Source organism: Tachypleus tridentatus, chromosome 3 (assembly GCF_004210375.1).
Source record: "Tachypleus tridentatus isolate NWPU-2018 chromosome 3, ASM421037v1, whole genome shotgun sequence".
Lineage (NCBI taxonomy): Eukaryota > Metazoa > Arthropoda > Merostomata > Xiphosura > Limulidae > Tachypleus > Tachypleus tridentatus.
Genome location: NC_134827.1, coordinates 11,833,656 through 11,857,468, shown reverse-complemented (window position 1 = coordinate 11,857,468; position 23,813 = coordinate 11,833,656). Strand labels below are relative to the sequence as shown.

At 33.3% G+C, this 23,813-nt stretch overlaps 1 protein-coding gene across 3 annotated transcripts in view; it reads left to right on the top strand.

The window, feature by feature from the left end:
* LOC143246361 (cell adhesion molecule Dscam2-like) overlaps positions 1 to 23,813 on the top strand; it is an 85,910-nt gene that overhangs the window by 19,216 nt on the left and 42,881 nt on the right. For all 3 annotated transcript variants that reach the window (XM_076492940.1, XM_076492939.1, XM_076492938.1), the window contains exons 2-3: positions 20,301 to 20,672; positions 22,587 to 22,748. In XM_076492940.1, the coding sequence (XP_076349055.1) occupies positions 20,301 to 20,672; positions 22,587 to 22,748 (534 nt within the window). The remainder of the gene's footprint in view (positions 1 to 20,300; positions 20,673 to 22,586; positions 22,749 to 23,813) is intronic.

The following is a 23,813-nucleotide window of genomic DNA, read 5'->3' as shown; positions in this document are numbered from 1 at the left end:
ACGTCAAGTAGTTTCCAACAACAAACTCGAGAAGAACGTTTAAGAAGCACGTGACTTGCAGTTAAGGAGACGAAAAATGAAATAATATGTTAATAAATTCCATTAAAATACTTTGGTTTTCCTACAGATTAAAAAGTTATCAAAGTACTAGGCTCTGCAAATAAAGAACCTAAAGGTAAAACTAAACACCAGGAAATGTATTTTGAAATAACTGAATTATCCTATATATGAAAAAAAATCCTTAAAACAAAAATAAACCTTAAAAGTTAATACAAAGTAGATTTTATTTTTGTGTTTTTGAAACTCGCGCAAACCTACACGAAGACTATCTGCGTTAGCCGTCCTTAATTTAGCAGTGCAAGACTAGAGGGAAGGCAGTTTGTCATCACCACCCACCGCCAGCTCTTGGGCTACTCTTTTATTAACGAATAGTGGGATTGACCATCACATTATAACGCCTCACGGCTGGAATGGTGAGCATGTTTGGTGTGATGGGGATTCAAACCCGTGACCCTCGGACTACTTAAAATTAGTATAATCAAACATTCAAAATTTAAACAAAAATTTAAATTTCGTGAATGTAATGAAAATACGGAGAAAAGTAAAACAAAATTATATAAACTTTTACAAATGGAAATTTGCTATACAATAAGAAACTTATCAATTTATTGAGTTCTATATTTAAAAAATTAAAACACAGAGAAGATTATTAAAATTTTGTTTAAGGAAGATCTCAAGATGGATCAACACAAAGCAAGCATTATGAAATTATAAGAGGCGCACAAATTACTTATTATTCAAAAAGATAACCTTTAGCTATCGCTTTATTATATTATTCTAACCGAAACATTTGCAATTTTAGCTAATGCTAAGTATTTCAAAAGCAAAAAAAAAAAAAAAACACAAATAATAAGCACTCTTACCTATCTCTCCCAGAACCAAAACGTTTTGAATTCTAAATAACATAAGGAAGCTTTTAAACTACAATACAAAAGTGCTCAAGAATTATTATTAAGGATATTTGTTGGCTTGAAAACTAAAGAGATGTATGGTTCTGAATGTAAAAAAAGAATTAACGCAATTTTGTCAATTTGTATATTGTATAAGAGAAACAAATATTGGTGAAAATGATAAAAAATAACCGCCTTCGTAATTAACGTATTATTTAAGATTCTTTATAATAATTATATGATGTTTAATTGGCCTACTTGAGTTTCAAATAAACCCATAAACTTAATCTTTCGAAATCAGATGACGAAATGATGTGGTCTTCAGGTACACAGACGACTAGCAGAAGAACAAAAAGTTTCTGTAGATTCATGACTGTTCAGTGTAAAATAAATAGAATACAAACAGTGGATGAAAAGAAAGAAACCCATGTGTAAATTTAAATGTAAAATTCTTTATCAAAAAACACAGTGTTCTGTTAACAAGTTTTATTGGGCTTTCTCTTCTTTGCCACCTGACTGATGGGATCTACAAGAGGAACAAAAACTAAATCAAGAAACAGAACTTAAATCAAAATGTGGTTGATTTTGAGTGGGTAGAAATTACCCCAAGAGTATTCTGAGACGTGAGTTCCTCTTCATACACACATGAGAAGATCGTTGATATAAGGATATAGGGTTGAAGCTCGTAGATTTTGTAAGTTTTACTTGGAAATGTACGGTATGTTAAGAGAGAAAAAAGTAAACGAAGGAGAGAGGTGGAAGGCTATGGTATGGAGTATGCTGTAGGCTAGGAGCATTTTCAATCTTCCGTAGAATGATGTATTTCAGTTTGGGTTGACTTATTCTGTTGCTGGTTAGAGTTTTCTTCAACGAATTTATCTTAGTTGTAGTATATCTGTTACTCATCACATATTGTGGTAGATACTAGAGAGGAAATAGATCTATACAGTCAAAATATCTATCTGAAGCAGACGAACACACAATTTCACCCCCTGTTCATGAACCTTCACCAAATTTAGTATGAAAGTTTGTTGGGTCCCTGAAGACTTGCGATCTCTCATTTTTCGTCTTGCAGTTTTTATGAACGGTTTTTACTATTACAAACTTTCATGGTCTCATTTAGCCTTTCATTACCCAAGAATGTACCGAACTTCCGTCCAGGGTTCGGGTACTCTAAATAGATTTGTTTGTTTGTTTTTGAATTTCGCGCAAAGCTACATGAGGGTTATCTGATAGCCGTCCCTAATTTAGCAGTGTAAGTCTAGAGGGAAGGCAGCTAATCATCACCATCCACCGCCAACTCTTAGGCTACTCTTTTACCAACCGTCACATTATAACGTCCCCACGGCTGAAAGAGCGAGTATGTTGGGTGCAACCGGGATTCGAACCCGCGACCCTCAGATTACGAGTCGAACGCATTAACCCACCTGGCCATGCCGGGCCGATTTCTTGTATAATAAGTAACTATCCTGTTTGACACTGACAACAAGAAACTACAAAATTTTGTTTTTTTATCAAACGGGACGGAATTTGAACAAAATGCCTTCTAATCATTAATAGTTCGTGCCAGTCTAATATGAAGAAATATTCAGTTGCTCATATAGTATCATACTTAAGATTATTTATTAGCAAGTATGTTTTTGTACATACCTATACAGGCATTTATCGTTCATGTGCTAAAATATTTTCGATTTTTGTTACAATTTTCTTCTAGAAAGTAATTTCAAATACTGGGGACTTTTCCAAAATTCTTATAAAGGTTGAAGCAATAAAAGTAATATACGGTTAATTTTTATACAATTGGCGTGATCGATATTAAGCAGAAGGGGTTAGAAATATCACATAAACATTTGAAATCAGTTTAATTTATATGAAAACTCCCGATGTTACTGTGTTCTCTTTTTTTTATACTTAACACCACGTGGATATATAAATACAAACATTAATATCTGCCTGTTACTATTGTTGATTCAACTGTAGTTGCTACAGATATTTATGTAAAAAACAAACTCCACTGATAAATTCTGTTTTTTCCTTGCAATATTTAAGTAAAGTAAACAACTACTATTCTGTACTCCTAATTTTTTTAAACTGTCCCTATGTTTACAGTCACTTGAAAGTAAAAAAAAATACTGCCTCTCGCATGACCTCACAGGTAAAACCTATATAGTATTATTATAAGTATGCTGTTCTGCTTATAAAAATGTGTTATGGATTAGTTATCAACGTGCTCGAACTTTAAATATTGCCGCAACATACTGTTCTATTAAGCAGGCTGTCTTGTTTAGTGACTGTTTATAACAACGTCTTTTTTACTTAAGCAATTAAGTGACTTTTGAAAAACTTTACGGTTTATCAGCAGATTGCTCTATTCAACAAAACTTACTAATCGTAAAGAACTTAGGGACAGATCACCCTTCCCATCACTTTATCGACTAAAAAACACAATAAATAAAATTAATCTTAAGGAAATTATATTGATTCATTCATCATGAAAATTAACCCATTATAAAACTAATTATTTCTTATTTAATTCTAAACTAAAGACCCGGCATGGCCAAGCGTGTTAAGGCGTGCGACTCGTAATCTAGGTTCTCATCCCAGTCGCGCCAAACGTGCTTTGTGCGAAATAAAAAAAAACAATCTAAACTAAATACATGAACACCAATTATAAAAACAGTCGTTGAGTTTCCCAAAGTTTATTTTTTTACGTTTGAGATATCTGTTGCTGTTTTTTTATTTCATCTTCAGGCCAAATATACACAAAGGTCAATCTGCGTTGTGTTTATTTCGGGGAATCGAAACTCGTATTCATCGTTTATGAGACCCCAAGCGAACCACTGAGCCATGGGCGGAAAATTTATTGTTGTTTATGATGTAGTTGTTTATAAATACAACAAACCAGGTATAAAAAAAAAAAAGAGAGGGAGAATTACGCCCCAAAATTCAATCAATTAACATATCAAATGTTTATGTACAAGAATTAAAGCATATTAGATGAATGAATGTCGGTGTTTGGGTAAGAAAAGTTCATACCCTGGAGGGTCAGGTTCTCTGTGACCTCTTCCTTCTCCCTGTACTTATGTTCTTGACGGATTGGTATTTATAATTGCAGAACTGAATATTATTTTGATCCTTTTCAGGGCAATGTCCATGTATTGTGGCTCATATATAGTGATTATTCTATTCTATCAGCAGAATGTCAAGTTTGTTGGTGGCATTTTTTATTGTTTAATAATAAATATATATATACATATATATATATATGTATTATTATTATTATTTTTAATTATTTAAAAGTTATATATATATATATATTATATTTAAAATATAAATTAATTGGGGAGAGATATTTAGGACTAGTTTCATCATGTATGAGGTACCTGTCTAGTTCGCATAGTAATTCGTTTTTCATCCAATTCTTATTAAAGTACATTATTGTACTATGTAGGAGTATATCTGGTATGGTTGGTATGTTCGAGTATTTGTGGATGAACTGAGATGATATAGTTCTTGGAACTCTGTATGCAGTTGTAAGGAGTGTGTTTTGGATTGTTTGTAGTTTGATTTTAATTATTTTATTGCTTACAGTTATCCATGCTGGAGCTGTATAATCTATTACAGGTCTAATATATGTTTTATAGATTTTTAGTATGTTATCTGTAAATGCTCCACTGTTTTTACCAGTTAGACTCCTTGCATAGTTAGTTCTTCGCCAGACTTTATTTTTAATTTCGTTCACGTGATTGATCCAAGTTAGTTTTGAATCATAGGTCAGACCTAAAAATTTTGCCAATGGGGCAGTCTGGAGTAGTGTGCCATTCATATATAATTCTGGCTGTTGTTTTTTTGTGTTTTGTCAATTTCGTAAAGACTACGAGTTGTGTTTTTGCTGTGTTTATTTTTACTCTATATTTTTGACAGTATTCACTTATTCTATTTAGTTGCGGGTGTATGTTAGTGGCCGCTTTCGTGGGTGTTGCGGCACTATTCCAGACTGCCACATCATCTGCGAACTGTGAAGAAAATCCATGATTCGGATCCCTCAGTGGCATATTGTTTACATACATGATGAAGAGTATAGGGCTAACCACCCCCTCCCTGAGGGACACCAGCTTCAGGAGTAAAGTATTCAGAAAATGTTCCTTCAACATTTACTCTACATTTTCTATTTTCCAAAAAGTTAGATAACCAGCGAATAATTCATCGCGGTAGTTACATTTCATTCATTCGGAACCTTAGACCATCGTACCATACAGTGTCGAATGCTTTCTCGATATCAAGGAAACAAGCGACAGTACATTCTTTTTTATTGAAGCTATCTATTATGGTTTCGGTTAATCTGATTAGGTGGTCTGTCATTTGTCTAAATTTCCTGAATCCATTTTGTTCTTTTGGTAATTTTGATGTTATCTCCAAGAATGTGGAGAGTCTATTGCTGATTATTCTTTCAAGAATTTTGCCGACACAGCTGGTCAGACTGATTGGTCGGTAGCTATTAGGTTTACTTGCTAGCTTTCTTTCCTTATGAAACATTAATATATTTCGAAGCTTCCAAGAAACTGGGATGTATCCTGAGGATAGAGATAGGTTAAAAAGTGAATTTAGGTGGTCAAACAATTTCGGAGTGTCCTTTTTTAGAAGGATAGTTTGTATTTCATCTTCACTTGGTGCTTTGTTTTTTGTGTTTCCTTATTGCTTTGAGTAGTTCTTGAAGGTATATTTCATTTGTTAGTAACGTGCTTGCATAATCTGTGTCGGAACTTGTATTTGTATAAGTTATGTTTATTGGAAAAATTGGTTCAAATTGATGTTTATTGTTTAATATGTGATTAGTGACTTTATTGCAGAAAGATGTATCCATATCTGGATCAGTGTGAGTTTTAAAAGTATTTTGAAGTTGATCTTTGAAAGCTTCGGCTATTTCTTTATTTGTGTGTGCTTTAGTATTATTGTGTTCAAGTGAAGGATATTTCTTTGTGTCTGTATTTTCATTTGTGAGTCTTTTAAGATGTGACCAGAATTTTTTCGAGTCAGTTTTATCATTTAGTTTTGAGCAGTAATTGTCCCATTTATTTTGTTTTTGTTGTTTTATTTGTGTTCTGATGTGATTTCTAATGTTGTTTATTTGCGTTTTGGTTTCTCTGTCTCTTGTTATCATGTACTGTTTTCTTAATTGTCTTCGTTTTTTGATTAGATTGATTATTTCTGTGGTGGGTTTCCATGTGTTGTTTTGGTATTGTTAACTTGGCTGTTTTCTGAAGGCACTCCGTAATTGTTTGACAGTAGTTATCCATTTCAATATGGGTTTTAACTTCTTTTATAACTTTATTAGGTAACAGGTTATCTAATTCCTGTTTGTAATTTTGCCAATCTGCTTTTCTGTAATTAAATTTTTCTTTCCTAAATGTTATATTTTTATGGAGGGCGAGATCAAAGACAATATATTGGAAGGTGATCACTGTCAGCATCTTTTCCCACTTGAAATTTTATTATTTTTTGGCTCAGATTATATGTACACATACACAGGTCTAGTATTTTACTGGAGTTTGTGGCATACGCTGTATGTGTACGGGTGGCATCGTTTAATAATACTATATTATTATCATCTATGAATTGTAATAGACTTCTACCTTTGTAGTTTGAGCTCCGGCATCCAAAGGTAACATTTTTTTACTATTTAAGTCACCCATAACTATGGAATTTTGGTTGTGGGAAAAGATGTTGCTGAGTAATGCTATATCTAGTTGTTTATTAGGTGAGCAGTAAATTCCTGCTGCAGTTACTTTTGTTTTATTTTTTGCAGGATATCGACAGTAACATGTTCGTTGTTACTGCTCAATTTAATTTCTATTACTGATAGCTCCATTTTGTAGAGCAGCATAATGCCTCTGTTTTCATCATTTTTATTTATTATGTCTCTCCTTATTGTTGTATAATTTGGTATTTTAAATCTATTGTTATTGTATATTAGAGTTTCGCTTAATATTATAATGCTGGGGTTAGTTTCTTGTATTAGATCTTCGATCTCATGTTTCTTGGAAGCTATTGCACCTTGGATGTTGATATATACGACTGTGAACATTGTGCTGTGAGCATGTAACCAGTAAGTGTTGATATTATGAAGGGTGTGTGTGGTATGATGTGTTTTTTGGAGATATTAATCAGTAATTTGAAGCAGTTGGTTGTTTGGTTTGGTTTTGTGTATTCTGTTACAAATTCTGTAAATATGTTTTTGATTATGGTTGTAAAAAAGGTTTGTTTTATCTGGTGTGTTAATATTCGTTTCTTGTATAGTGGTGCTGTTTTCTTGTGGATTTTGTGTTTGTGTTAAGGTGTTCTTTTCCTGAGTAATAATGTTCTGTTCTTGCTGTTTGTGGGGTTCTTTTCCTTTTAACATTTCTGCATATGTGGTTTTAGTTGTTTTATTAAATTCTGTTGATATGTCTGATTTTGGTTGTCTGTTTGTATTTGGTTGATTCTGTTCTGATGATGGTGTTCTTATCTGATATATACGTTGTTTTATTTGTTTGTATTTATCACATCCTTTATAATTGGCTGTGTGGGTTTGACCACAGTTACAACATTTGGGTGTTTCTTTATCTTTTTTACACTTGGTGATATGGTGTTCCCCGCCACAGCGCAGCACCTCGGTGTTGCTAAGCGGGCTGCAGAAACATGTCCATATCTTTGGGAATTGTAACATTGTGTAACTACAATTGCCGGAGTTTTAAGCTGTTCTACTTGGTATTTTTGATATCAAAGCGTTATTCCATTATTTATTAATTTTAGAATGTTGTTACTGTCGTCTATGTCTATACGTATAAGATTAGTGGGTGCCTGTGTTTTCTTTGAGATTATTCGCTGTATATTAGTATGTGGAATGCCTTGTTCGTCTAAAGCTTGTATAATTGATTCAAGGTTAATGGTTTGGTGAACCCCTCTTACTACAATGGCTTTAGGCTGCGGCTTACTTCCTGGCAGGTGGATTTTAATTTTGCCTGGTTTGAAAGCATCTACTGGCCACTCCTTTACTAATCTTTTGAGGTCAGCAGCGTCCTTGAACAAGGACACCGCTTCGGGGCAGACACTTGATATTAACAATAGTTACATGCGGCTTGCAGCGTTTAACCTCTGTCGCAAGTAGGGGTTGGTTGTACTGGCCTGGAATACCTTTTATGATGATTGAGAATTTTGATGGTTTTGTTTTTTGTGCCATATTGTTACTTATTTTTTGTTCTTTCTGTATTTTTTTTCCTTTTTGATGTGACTGTAATAAAGCCTTCTTGAACTTCGATGTCTGGCTCACTGTCTGTGGTATTTTTCACAATATTATTTTGAATGTATTCAGTAGATCTATCAACATCCACGGCGTTTGTTTTTACTTCTATTTCTTTTACATTGTTAGTTATTTTATTGTTAATGTTACTTGCAGAGGAAGCTACCTCTACCTCGGTATTAGTAACAACAACTGATTCTTCTTCATTTTCCGTAGAGTTAGTTTAATAATTTTTCTTTTGACTTTTCTTCTTTTTCTTACATTATTTTAGTTTGTTTTTTCTGCTGTACGAAGTTCCTTTTTAGCTATAGTACATAGCGCTAATAATGGTGAATTAGTTAAATTACTTTTCGATTTGCCACCAACAAGACTTGACTGACTTGTTTTCTGTATATCCTGATCGGCATCGGTACTTTTTCCGTCTCCCATAGTTTATCCTGGTCTGATTTTAGTCTCCAGGTGAGATCTTGAACACGGTTTCCCGCTCTGCTGTCAGTGATTTCTTCAGGTGGCCGCCGCTGTAATAGTAGTCTTTGTAGTCAATCGCACTGGTAATGTGTTATTTATTTTTTTCAGCTGTATTAGTTGGGGACGCCTATCTATTCAAACTTCCTTTCTTGCGTTGAGAGAACACGTCTGTATCTTTCTCTCGCCAACCTCCGTATTAGAATAGCCGTCCCGAATCTTCCGTTTTGAATTTCGCGCAAAGCCACAGAAGGGCTATCTGCGGTAGCCGTCCCTAATTTAGCAGTGTAAGACTAGAGGGAAGGCAGCTAGTCATCACCACCTACTGCCAACCCTTAGGATACTTTTTTACCAATGAATAGTGGAATTAACCACACACTGTAACGCCCCCACGGATGAAAGGGTGAGCATGTTTGGTGCGACGGGGATTCGAAACCGCGACTCTCAGACTACGGGTCGAGTGCCTTAACAACCTGGCCATGTCGGGTTTATCTTCCGTTTCGAAAATATTTATATTCCGGGTTCTTTTATATCTGTCTCTCGATAACTTATCTGTACATTTAAAACATTAATATTTCGTTCAATAAATTCAGTAAGCAAAGCATAGATATCCCAACGTGTATTTTAGAACTTAAAAACGAACAAATTAACAAATTAAAACACATTATAAATTTCAACAAAATCTTAATAAATAGAAAGTGTTACAACTAACGTATAAAATAAAATCAAAAATTGATGGACTTGTGAACCATTAATCTCTTGTATAATATGTATGTTTTTCACAAAATAATCTGAATATGAAACAATCGATTCAGCAGTTACTCGTACATAAGCCTAAAAACTATATAATTAGTCAAGTTTAGCATCTCTTCATTTAAATTTTAGCACGAAGGTTATGTCCAGACAAACCAATCATCTTACAGGAAACTAAAAATAGGTTTATCACTATGTTATACACCAAGGAAGTTACATCTCTGTAATTACGCAATAATTTACATTAATCTTACAAGAAACGTGAGATTATTAAATTCCGTTAACTCATCATTTGACTACTTTCGCTGGAAACGGTAATTTTAGTGGAAGTCCCGAAACAAAGGTTGAGATGTGCTATTAAGCATGGTACAAAGTTACCAGGAACTGCGTTTAAGTATATTTTAATTATATACAGCATTGCATAGAAACAGACGTAGTCTCAAATAAGAGATTTCTAAGTATGTTTTAATCACCAAGAATGATACTAAGGGTTACTGCTCAAGTTTCCAACATATAATTGTAACCAAATTAAAAGTATGGAAGAAGGAATTATAATAAAACAATTTACAACGATTTGTTAAAACGTTTTGCATTATTTGAAAATTTTTAGAACAATAGATGATTTACAGTTTTATACGTGAAGTTTTTTTCAAACGTCGTTAAATCGTTAAACAAAATTTACAGCGAATAAAAAATAAATACAACACGATGTGTTGCCATTTCTGAAAATAATGTCACCTATTCGACTAATATCTTGACATGAAGTGAGAAAATACAGTAAAAATAAAATATAAAAATTATCATAAGAATCAATCTTCAAATATAACATTATATAGAAAACGATATTACGATAATAGTTAAATCCTACAGACAAATAATGATTATTTTACACTTCTAGAGTTCTAACAATGAAAGAAAAATAAGAACTGAACACAAAAGTACAAGTAATAAAATAGCTTTGTATAAGTTATTTGCTTTTAGCCTTGGAAAATATATATATATATATATATTGAAAAATAGTCAAAGTAAGTCCACTTTAAGTGTGATCGACTTGTAATCCAAGAGTCGCGGGGTCGAATCCCGGTCGCACCAAACATGCCCACTCTTTCAGCCGTGGGGGCGTTATAATTTGACAGTCAATCCCACTACTCGTTGGTAAAAGAGTAGCCCAAAAGTTGGCAGTAGGTGGTGATGACTAACTGCCTTCCCTCTTGTCTCAGACTGCTAGATTAGGGACAGCTAAAGCAGATAGCCCTCGTGTAGCGTAACGCGAAATTCAAAAACAAATAAATAAACAAACTACTTTAAGTAAGAGTAACGACAAAGAATTCGTCGTCAGTAAGAAGTGAGAAAAAATTATAGAGATTGTTATAGACAAGTAGGTACGTTTTAAGGTATGAATGTCTGGAAAGTTGGCTCGTGTTAAACTGTGACGTTCTTGAGTGTAACATCATAAGTCCTAAAATAAATCCCTTACACATACATGTAACATAAGATACAAAGAAGCCTTCAGGGATATAAGCAGGAACCGAAAAGATAAGAGGTTGAGGGGTGTAGCAGCATATGTTACGTGTCTGTTTTAATATTTAAATAGAGCTACACACTAGCTAGTTCTAATTTTAGACTGATAGATTAGAAGGCAGGCAACTATTCAACGAAGCCCCACACGTTCGTGGGATACTCTAATCGAATAGTGGATTTGACCATCATTGATGCATCGCACTTGCTGCTCCAAAGCACGATCTTACAGCAAAGGAAGGCCAACCATACACCCTCCGACTTTCAGTATGAAAGCTAACCGTTAGACTATGGCAGGTCTTAAAGTAATACTCTAGCTTTTAGAGTTTTGTAAAATTGGTAAATATTTCAACAGAGAAAAAAGACACATTTGGAAGTTAAAATAAGAGGTGGAACACAAAATATATTTAATTGGAATTATAATGTGTCAACCTGAACATTATGCTCACCTGGGATAATTTTTAGCTATTGGTCAAAGAAAGTCCCATTTGAACGGAATAACAATATCGAGGGCCCGGTATGGCCAAGCGTGTTAAGGCGTGCAACTCGTAATTTTAGGGTCGCGGATTCGCATCCCCGTTGCGCCAAACATTGCTTGCCCTTTCAGCCATAGGGGCGTTATAATGCGACAATCAATCCCACTATTCGTTGGTAAAAGAGAATCCCAAGAGTTGGCGGTGTTTGGTGATGACTAGCTGCCTTCCCTCTAGTTTTACACTACTAAAGTAAGGACGGATAGCACAGATAAACCTCTAGTAGCTTTGTGCGAAATTCAAAAACAAACAAACAAACAATATCGAGTGATCTTTTTTTGGCGTGCCCGCAGCTGAAAATGCTTAACGGTGTCGGTTTTAAATTCTAGAAATGTCTATTTGTAGCTTACCACGATGACCACTAGACAACGTCCGGCTATTTATATCCTTCATAATAAAAACCTTTATGACACTACTTATCCTGTAAATCTCCAGTTAAGATATAATGTTCACTGGCAAAGTAAACAAGAATACAGCATTATCAGAAGAGGATAACCCAAGTTTATCTAGTTACGAATAACCACGACTCTCACCAGCTCTAAACTACACTGAATCATCATTTCTATTCATCATATCCATATTAATGGATTCAAGTACAACCTTAAACACAAATAAAACAAATAGGTAAAATAGTTGTTTTATTTAGGCTCAGAAGTAAACGATATTTTATTCTACCGCTTAGCAGTGAGTCTAGTTATTATTAGATTCTGAACATAAGTAAACCAATGTTTTGATTCAAACTAGAATAAGTTAAACACAGTCATTAAATATGACAGTTTTCTAAAGTTAATTAATCAGAAATATTGTAACATGTAACGACAAAAAGATGACCGAAAGGGTGAGTATGTTTAGTGTGACGGGGATTCAAACCTGCGAGCCTCAGATCGCGAGTCGAACACCCTAACCACCTGGCCATTTTTGTTAGCTATCCTTAATTTTGAAGTGGTAAACTAGAAGAACGGTAGCTAGTCAACACCATTCACCGCCAACTCATAAGCTAATCTATCCTCATTATGGAATTTGACTGTCACTTTTACGATACTCCCAGGGACACAAACCACAACCTCGAATCCACAGTTCGGCACGCAACCACTGTGTCAATCTCGGATAGTATTACAAAAAGCAATATTCACAATGTTTAAAATATATATATATATATCAGACAACTAAAAGTATAATAAAGGGTCTGAGAAGTGACAAGCGAAGTGCCCAAAGCGCTACTTAGGACAAATATCTTAACAACCTAGCTCAATTAAATTGCTTTTTCGTTGCTTCCGACATGACAGATAATTCTAATAAATTGCTGAAGAGCAAATCACACAGCAAACAGTAGCTAGCAGGTTACATACAAGCAATCTGAGATCTTATCGACCTGCTTTTCAACCAAATTATCTTCAACAATCCTAATTAAAACAGTGTCAAGATCATCTTTGATCACAAATTCCTTTCTGACATCCAGTTCTCTCTACAAATAAACTTAAATTCTGTCTCGATTATATTGATTGTTAATATCGCGATTGTGGAAACAGTCTGAAAAGCGTTACTCCAATTGCAAGGTACAGCTAAACATGGAAAACTCGAAGATGGCTTCTCTCCGAGAACATTCTAGTATTTCTAGAGTTTTTCGCTGGTGCAGTTAGTCCTGAGTACGACTTAACGGGCAATTAAAATTCTTCCCTTTTGTGCAGGAAATCTTTGAACAAGATAACTGACAGGTCAGTAATGTTTTTCTCTAACGTCGATCCTTATAAAATGCTTCTGATACCGCCTACATGGTTGTATTTCATATCTTCCTCTAACACCAGACTCGCTAGGTCAAACTGGGAAAAGCATTGGTGAAGAAGTCGAAAACGTGTTATCAAATACCACCTGAAGATTTACATAAAGTTTAATCTCGATGTTATAAAAGGCAGTACCAAAATATGAGTGTCAACAAATCGAAATGCTTTCGCGGAATAATGAATGAGAAATGAGTTGCTTACCTCTTGGTTCACTATTCATCAAGTTTTTAAAACATACAACACCCTACTTGCTGTACCTAAAGCAGTCTAGAATCACATATTCATATAAAACATTATAAAACTTAAGTTTTACTCAGAAACTCAGAACTCTTCTGGTATACATTAGGGACGGCTAGCGCAGATAGCCCTCGTGTAGCTTTGCGCGAAATTCAAAACCAAACTGCAAGTACTGGCAAAAAACAGCGATTATGACGAAAGCACCGTAAATATTGAGTTTAATAACACTTTAGACGAACAATGTTCCAGATCTTTTGATTTCTATGGTTGGAATGTACCTAGGTGCTATTGCGAAGTTGAGTCCTTTATTAAGTAGATGTATCTCGTCTGTGTTTAATTGACGGTCGGATCTGCTAATTATGAGGTTAGTCAACGGTTTGTCGTTTTGGTGTATTTTCTGTTGTTTGCATCTTAGTTTTTCTAGTTTTTTGTTGTGGCAGATCTTTTTGTCTCAATGTTCCAGATCCTTTAGAACTACTTAATCCATCGTTGATCGTGCTAGGCCTCATGTCACACAAGGTGTTTGTTGAAAAACGTTTTGGGAAGGGTAGCAAGTTTCCACACACACTCAAAATCACTTGTAAATAAACTAAGAACACAAAGGTTCATTGGAACTACGTCTGAGAACTAGGCAGATACGTGGTTGAAGGGGATTGCTAAGGTTCTAGTTCCTTTTTCCCTTTTTATTTTAAACACCCATTGACCTCAAGGTGCAGCCGAAAGAAGCTCTCGATTTTATGTTCTATGAACTTCCACTTCATATATTTCTTTATCTTTTTAACTGTAATAGTAAATATTCATAACCTCATTGCTATTGCTTTTTAGACCAAAGGATACTCTTTCGTAACCTTAGTTTGTCACTTTGCTGATGAAGACATTGTTGTGGACTGATTTATAACGTGTGTTTCTGGAACTCATTTCTGTTATAAACAATCTGCTACACATTTTTTTTTCGTTTCTTTTTTTATATGAAAATTGCATTATTTGTCTTTACACCAGTTAATAATATTGCCGTAAAAATATCGTTCCTGGGAAAGGATATTATATATGTTATTCTCCTACCTACCTGTAGTAGCACTGAACTGTAAAGTTCTCACGAGCTGAATCTGTCACCTGTGGCGCTACGGTCTGCATCTTTGGCGACACGCCATTGCAGTATAATATATAAATCATTCATACAAAGTGTGATTAACTGTATGCATCACTAAATAAACCAATTTCGCTGTCTTTTAAGATGGTAACAAAAACGAAACAGCCTTCATTTTCTGTTTGGCATTACGTAAGGAACAAATAAAGATTTAAACTGTTATATCTTAATAAATATATATTTATTAATTTCTAAAACGCTGAGTAAATGCAAATATTACCCGATAATATACATGATTAATATAATCTGGTCATTCAAAAAATTCCATACATGCTTGGAGAAGACAATGACGAGCTGAAGTACAATATCAAGACTTTACACAAGTTCACCTTTCTTTCCTTTTTTCCTTGTATAACACTAAAAATAGAGGTTCGAGCCCAACGGTGAACATTCTATCATTTAGTTCTTCTCTAAGACAAGCAAACACTTTCTCCAGTGCTTTTCTTTAAAAACCTAACTTTTAACGTTCAGAATCAACAGTACTGTTTATTAAAGATGGCGCGGCATGGTCAGGTGGTAAGAGTGCTCGACTCGTAATCTGAGGGTCGCGGGATCGAGTCCCCATCACACCAGACATGCTCGCCCTTGCAGCCGTGGGGACGTTATAATGTGACGGTCAATTCCACTATCCGTTGGTAAAAGAGTGGCCCAAAAGATGGGCTACCATCCTTCTAGTTTCCCACTACTAAATTAGGGATGGATAGTGCAGATTGCCCTCGTGTAGCTTTGCGCGAAATTCGAAGCAAACAAAACAATCATTAAAGACAAAAAAATATTACTTGCAACTACAGAAACAGCAATAAAGTATAAACAAACGTTATTGTGAGAGAAGGGGAAAGAGACGAAAATCAAAATTCAATGTTAACACAAATTTAAACATTTTTGCTGACACAAATATCAATCAACAACCTCCAAAAAACGTTTCAGCCAGATGCAATGCAGAAAATGGCGTATCCCATTTTATTTTTTATTTAATTATGATTGTGTTTAAGATAGGCCAAAGATAGAAGAGGCGAGAATAAAATGAAAACTACATTCATCAAAAGCTCTAGACGGAATGGCGAAGACAGCAACGCTTTAGACTCATTTCTCTAGAATGGCAAAGCATCAAAAAGAGGTGTGATCATGGCTTGTTTCATTAACAGGATTAATGATTACTCTTTATTCTACATTGTGATAAAAAAATCAATTCTCTTTTCAATTCCATAAACAGCCCGCTAAAGTTTTCACGAATAAAACTATTTTCATAAAGAGTTCAAATCACTATATGCAGATTACAGTCACGCACGTTCTTGATTAAACGGACGAAAGAGAAGGTTCCAGCTCCGCAATTATAACTAAAATAGGTGTTTTTTAATCACATGCAGCTAACTAAACACCTATTCAAGTTGATTTACATCGGGGTCTACAAAAAAATAAAGACAAATGGAATAATAAAGTTTATCGAAAACACGAAAAGCTTAACCCTTAGAAATAACAATTTCAACAAAAAAATATATTTTCATATTGCTACCACCAGGTCATTGTACTTCATAAATTAGTATTTAAAACTTACATGACAAATTCAATTTAATCAACTTACAATTTCTAGGATATCAACAGCTATTGTTCCTCGCGTTAGATCTTTTCAAGAAACAAGAATACACATAAATATTTTTAAGTAGTGTTACAACACATTTCATTACGTTTGGTTTGGTTTGTTTTGAATTTCGCGCAAAGTTATACGAGGGATATCCGCGCTAGCCGTCCCTAATATAGCACTGTAAGACTAGAGGGAAGGCAGCTAGTCATCACCACCCACCGCCAACTCTTGGGCTACTCTTTTACCAACGAATAGTGGGATTGACCGTCACTCAGAACGCCTCCTCAGTTTAAAGTATGAGCATGTTTGGTGTGACAGGGATTCAAACCCGCGATCCTTAGATTACGAGTCGAGTGTCTTAACCACCTGGCCATGCCGGGCCTCATTTCGTTACGAATCTAAAAGAAAGCAGCTTTTTTACATAACTTACATTTAAAAAATCCCCATAAATATAACGTTTTTTGTCCACTTTTCCAAAGATATTCTGGTTGATAAGAAAGGATAAAAAAAACAGAACGTATACCTTTACTTTACAAGTGTATCAGATGAACAAAGTAATATACTATGGAAAAATTGTATTAAATAGCACCTAAATAGGCAGACATATTTCAGGAGAATAACGGATGTAAACAAATATTGATTACCTATAAGATGATCTTTTTTTGCTTCTTTTTAAATAGACTTTGATTTGATTTGTTATTCGTGAAACATTTGTACGATGTTATTTAAGTTTCTAATCAAAGTTGTCTTTCTTTCTAATCAGATATAAGAAAGATGGTCATCATCTAACTGTCTCTAACGATTCATTTTTAATATAACTTTGCGAAACTTTAGAATATCCTTCATGTTCCACGCTTGAAAACCTTCTTAGATTTCTTGTGTTTAACGCGGCATGACATCAAGAGTTTGGCTAGCTTACTGAACCGTACGACAAACCCATTATTGAAAGCAGAAAAAAGAATTACCATTGGAGAAGAAGAATTACCAAAACGAAGACGAGTAATCCAAACTGAGAAAGTGAAAGCTCCAACCGGAAGTGCAGTATCATCACCGGAAATGAATCAGCTCAAGTATAATGAATACTCCAAATAAAGTAAAAGAAAATCGTGTCACCATCAGGAAGGAAAAAAAAAACTTATTTTCAACAAAAGTTATTTGTTCTAGTCTTTATAATCTGGTTAAGTAATAACCAAGACAAGCACTAAAACAGAACTACAGAGCAATGAAACCTGAAGAATGAATATTTATAATTGTCTTATGCATAAGAAACTGTTATTCCTGAAACGTGTCAACCTTTCTCTTCTAATACATCTCTTCAGAGATGGATTTCAAAGTTTCAAAACAGTCACTCTTATTGATCATTTACAGAAAAAACGACAATTGTGGATTTTTTATGTTGTAACAAATGTTCACTGAAAGGATAACAGTCTTCTAGTTTAAACTACAAAAATAGAACTCCCATAATATAATTACTTGCTGCATTTTTTAAGTTTCATTATAAATTCGGTTATAATATAAATAACAATTGAATATTTTTATTTAATGTCTACATCTTGCATGACTGCTTCATGTGACTATCTTACTATTCACTTGTCAAAACATTCCAAGCTGACTGAACTTTGTTAGGTGTTACTAAGATAACAAAAGAAAATAATGTTAATAGAAAGAACTATACAACTGACGATACAATGCATTATCATTGTAAATTTTAGTTTCCTTACATTATGAAATTATAGACTTCAGTCATCTTACTAGAACTGGTCTATCTATATTGTTAATTTACTTTTCATCATAAATTTTTAATAACTCAACTTTCATAATTTATTTGTACAACTTATTAAACTACAATAAAACGAGCAGTTTAAAGGAATTAACAAATTTTACTGGGTCCTTACTTTACATGGAGAGAGTATGTAAATATATTTTGACGAATTAAACTCATTCTGTTTATATATGTCACGTAAACAGTTTAAAGCTTTATTTTCTTTAAATGTATCCTCAATAGCTCTAACCAACCATTAAGAAATTTCATAAATATGTACTGAAATGTTTTAGACTAGGGAACTGCACTGATTTTGTATGATTTGCATACAATCGTAAAACAAAATGTATTCCTCCTAAACTCCAAAGCGATCATGAAGCTCACTGTCTTATCTGTCTTATGTTCCAACTTACCTAATTTTTATCCGTTAATGACAGAATAAAACATTTAGTTAGGAAACATCTACGAAAAATATCTAGATGGGGCGACTTTGATGTTATTCATCCATTTCAATTAAAGTCAACGTAACTACTATAAGATAATATTTTAGATGTGACTTAAGGTACTCGACTCGTAATCCGCGAGTCACGGGTTCGAATCCCCGTCACACTAAACATGCTCACCCTTTCAGCCATGGAGGCGTTATAAAGTTACGGTCAATTCCACGGTTCATTGGTAATAGAGTAGCCCAGGAGTTGGAGGTGAGTGGTGATGATTAGCTGCCTTCTCTTTAGTCTTATACTGCTAAATTAGGGGCGGCTAGCGCAGATAGCCCTCGACTAGCTTTGCGCGAAATTCAAAACAAATCAAACAAACTTAATTAGTAGTATAATTGTAGCGATAAAATATTTTATTCATTCGATATTGTTCTGGACAATATTCATGCTATCTGATGGGAGCTTTGGACATTTTGATCTTTAGTCATAATTTCAAAACTGTTCTCTAAAATTTCTGTATTGAATCAATGTCTCAAGCTAAAGATTTTTTTCTTATAACTTAAATCCTTCTTTCTTACCCACTTCCAATACTCGCGTCTACTTAACTACTTAAAAAGAAAGTTATCATTCACATTAAGGACATCTGTACTCGGCAGACATTAGGAGGAGCATTGCAGTCAATTTTAATAATATATATAATTAATGGAAACTTAGGATGTTTAGTGGATACGTCAACACACTTTCTTTGGTGGTTAAAGTTTCTTATATCTTAGCGAGTAGGGATCAATAAGTTTGTTCTTGTTTTTTTTAAATTAATACTTGCAAATAAATGTATAAAGTTACGATATGATATATCGTATATGATAGGGCTTAACTTCATCAGACTACAGTGATATATCCTCACTCTTGCTGTGAATGTGTTTATTACATGAGAGTAAATTATTATGTTTCACGGTCTCAGAACTCTTTCATATAAGCCTTGTCTCAAAGACTCAACAATCACTTAAAAGGTTTATTTTCTTTTGAAATGAAATTTGCTTTGGTTCATAGTGTAAGGTTTTTAAATTCAGACTGGTGGAACTGAAAGCTGTTGTCAGCAGTCCCTGCATAATTTGGATATATTTTCCATCTAACGTTAGTAACAAATAATGAATCAAAATTATCAATTTATGTTTTTGTAAAACAAATCGCTAAAATCTCGTTAACTGAGTTATTTACATGAAATAAGGCAAAGAAAATTGCAATGAAACTCGAAAAAAATTCCATACAGAGCTATAATTTATTTATAGGACATTCGTATAAACATTGTATAACTTGTAAAATTAATCGATTTTGCAAACAGCAGGTTCGAATCCCTTCACTTTAAATGCTTGCCTTTTCATTCATTGGATTGCTATAATGAAACGATCAATCCAATTTTTGGTAAAGAGTAGTCCAAAAGCTGGTAATGGTTAGTGTTGACTAGTCGCCTCCCCCTTAATCTTCTAGTTTAAATAGCCTTAAGTAACTTTACGCGAAATTCATTAAAAACTGTGGTTTAGCATGAGTATTTATTAAAACATGTAAAGAAAAAGGATTATATTTTAATTAAATAAGTTTTCTGCTCCAGAAAATATGTTTATCAATAATAAAAAGCTGTTGTTTACTCCCATCATACAATGCACCTCTTTTTATTGTACATTACACAGAATACAACGACAAACTGTTACGGAAATATACATTGTATTGTATTGTGCATTGTTCCTAAAATAGCTAACAAGAACTAGTAAAATGTATTAATGTTAATAACTTATATCTTATTGATGTATATCACTCTTACAAATGTTTTACCAATTTTTTCTAAATTATTTGAACAGAATGTGCAGGACATCCTTGGAATTCTGAAAATATTCGCTGCAAAAGGTTTACTCTTTGTATGCATCTCCAGGATTCACAGAAACCAAATGGACCTATATATCCTTTAAGTTTCTCTAAAGTGACCAAAACAAGTATGAAACATACATCGGTGTCACTTACGTGGAATAGAAATGAGGTTTCCAGACTGCTACATTTTCTTGGCATATTTCAAATAAAAGAGAATGCAGAGATTCTCTATCCATTCCACCATTTGCTAAACAGATTCCGCCGGCAGGTGAAACAAGAAGCGAAGACAGTTGTGAGTGGTCAAACCGCTGTCTTGATCTGTCCCTCTGACAGACGAATTGTTGAAAATATTGTTTGGAGTAAAGGTGAAATCTGAGTTTCATAAGTTAATAAAAGTTGTATACTACTTTAAAAATTATCAATCTAACGAATAAAACCTTAGTTTTAAACTTGAGATAGATAACATTTATTTTAATGTTATGGTAGACTCAAGTAATTAAATAATCCCATGTTAGCTCTGGAAAGTTCAGTCAGTTAACAAGCGTTATATAAATTAAGACTGGTGTATCGATAATTAGCAAGTTCGTAATAATTATGTTAATAATAGTAGGTTTAGAAATTCTATAAATAAGTCTTACACTGATAAAGGTAAGTCTGGGAAGTTACTCAACATTATGTAAGTTTATTAAATAGATAAGCTTTAGGCTTGATTAGGTAATAAACCTCAGTTGGAAATTGCAAAATTTAGTTATTAGGCAAAACTTTAGCGATAATAAATTCTAAGTTGGTAAGATTTATGTTGGTAGTTGTAGGTTTAGTAAGTTAGTATACCACATATCATTAGAAATGGAGTTAGTTATTTAATAAACCTTAAATACAAATAGTGTAAATAAAAATCCTAACTACTGTTGTCAAAATAATTTTATATTGAGAATTTTAGTATTAGTAAAAAAAATAACTTACTTGGTGTTACTTTATCTTCTGTTGTTATGTCTTAAAATTTTGTGGGAGGCATAAATCATGAAAGTTCTAGTAAAATGATTTGTTAACAAGAAACGTAAGCACCGTAATATGGTTTTATACTACAGTGGCAAGTTTCCATATTGATATACGGATTTCTATAGTTAGCAGTTTTTTTTTTTTTTTTCATTATTCAGTGAAAATAATGAAAATCCAGTCCACTTAACGATAGTGTAAGCGATTTATTTCTTTGACTAAGACATACAAATTCTACAAGCTATGTTCCTATATAGACCTAACTCACAAATAAAACTTGGAAGTCAGATATCAAATTTCTTTTCTTATATGCGACACATCTCAAAATTGGCTGATTCAATGCTCAATTACTAACACAGTAACAAATTAATCACGCTCTGACTGACTTGCTTGATTAGCTTTCTGACTCATTCGAGTCTTTGTATATCATAATATTTGTCTTTATCCAAATCTAACGAAAATTTGAGACGTCATTATCACACTATGCCAAAACATCCTCTAATTAAACAATACAAAATGTCCCAATTAAAATATTTAAAGCATAAGCTACAGCAATACATACATACTCACATAGAGAAAAACAAGTAACTGCTTATACTATCACTGAAATAAAATTCAAAATTAAAAACGTAGAAGGCGTAAATTACTACAATAATAATAAATAAAATAATATATTCTATAAGAGATGGTCATATAGATATATCTATGCATAGAAGCACGAACTCATTTTGGAACTGAATTAACAATATCTAGAGTACCGACATATTCGTGTTAAATACAAATCTCCAACACTGAATTAGATTTGTACAAAAGCGATTACCATGTCTCAATCAATAATTATTGTTATTATAATAACAGAGCATATAACACAATTTCCATAATAATAGCGTTAGCCGACCCTTTGAATTCAATTTGTAGATAATCGACTGACGTGGTATTTTCTAGATACAAATAAGTAAAGTCACATATAGTAGTCATTTCTAATTTATAAAAACTTTTAAACTTATTGTTGTTGCATATTAGATTACCAATAACCTGTAACATTTTAACCTTTGATTGTCTTAATCCGAACATGAAACCTAATTTGTCTGAGTCGTACCAGACACCATATTGGTCTATCATGTTTATCGTAATTTATTTTTTGTGTGTATCATCTCACAAAACAAATGCTCGCCTGAAAATAAGCACACTATGTTTTTTATATAATAATAATACATGGTGTTGGAATATTTTTGTGTTTTGAAAAAAAGCGATGTATTCGAACTTTATGTTTACCATTTCAGAGGGTCTCACCTTGCCTGTTAACCCTAGACAAAGTATTATGTCAAACGGAAGCTTGTTTATACAGAAGGTAACACAAAGTAGTGACGGAGGAGAATACTATTGTCGTTACCATGACGATCGGCATAGATCAAAGAATTATGTAGTTATTCTCCGAGTTGCAGGTAAATCAGATTATACAGTGAACTATTTCTTTCTTTCTTTTTCTTAGTAAATACGAAATGCGGATCACGTTTTGCACAGAGCTAACTGTACAAACTAGTAAGTAATTTTATGCTTGTATAATAAGAAAACAAAGAGCTGCCACTTGAAAATAAAACACTTTATTTTCTCTTAAAAATAAATTTTAACATAAAAACAACTAACTTTTTGAGCCCTAAAATTACATTTTCGGGGCTTTTAAAACTTATTTTATTTTTGTTACTTCTAAAAAGAAGTTGCTATACTCACCATTTTTCCAGAAAACTTTTAAAGTTTTTGCGTTGTGTCAAGATAATGTTTATAGTGTTGTCTGCAAATGTTTCCCCAAATAACCGTCACAGATGCAAAGACGGTTCTATTTCTTTATTTATTCTATTACAACAGATAGTGCAGCATTCGTTTCTTATAAACATTTGCTAATGTTAGTATTGTTGCAATAACAATTACTTTAAAAGAACAACGACTTTAAATCATTTAACTTTTAATATTATTCAAGGATGACATAAATTTTGTGAGCCAGTTTCTTGCCTTTACATTTCTTTGGTGAGAATACGAGTATTCCTAAACACATGTCTGTAAAAGAAAGCTTCATTGTCACAGAAATTTTCACTGAATAAAATACTTATTTACTTAACTATGTGGCAGAAGTGGGAATAATTTTAACAGATTTTTAACAAAATATTAACCATGTTTAAATAGATATATTTGTTAAACATTACATTATGATAATTATACACTATTGAGACAAAGTTTATAAACAAAATGTCAAAGGTTAATAAGGCTTAATTAACTGGATAATATATATTAGGGCTATTCCATTGTGAAATTTAACAAGAAACTCAACATGCATCATTTAGAAATTTTTAGAGTAAGTACCTGAGAAATTTGAACGAGCCGCAAATGATAACTAGTTTATTTATTTTCACGTTAAAACACTTTGAACTTAATTTTATTACCCCTTAAGATCGTAAAATACTTCAAAAATAAACCTAAACACTTTTGATCCAACGGATGATTCGATTTAAAAC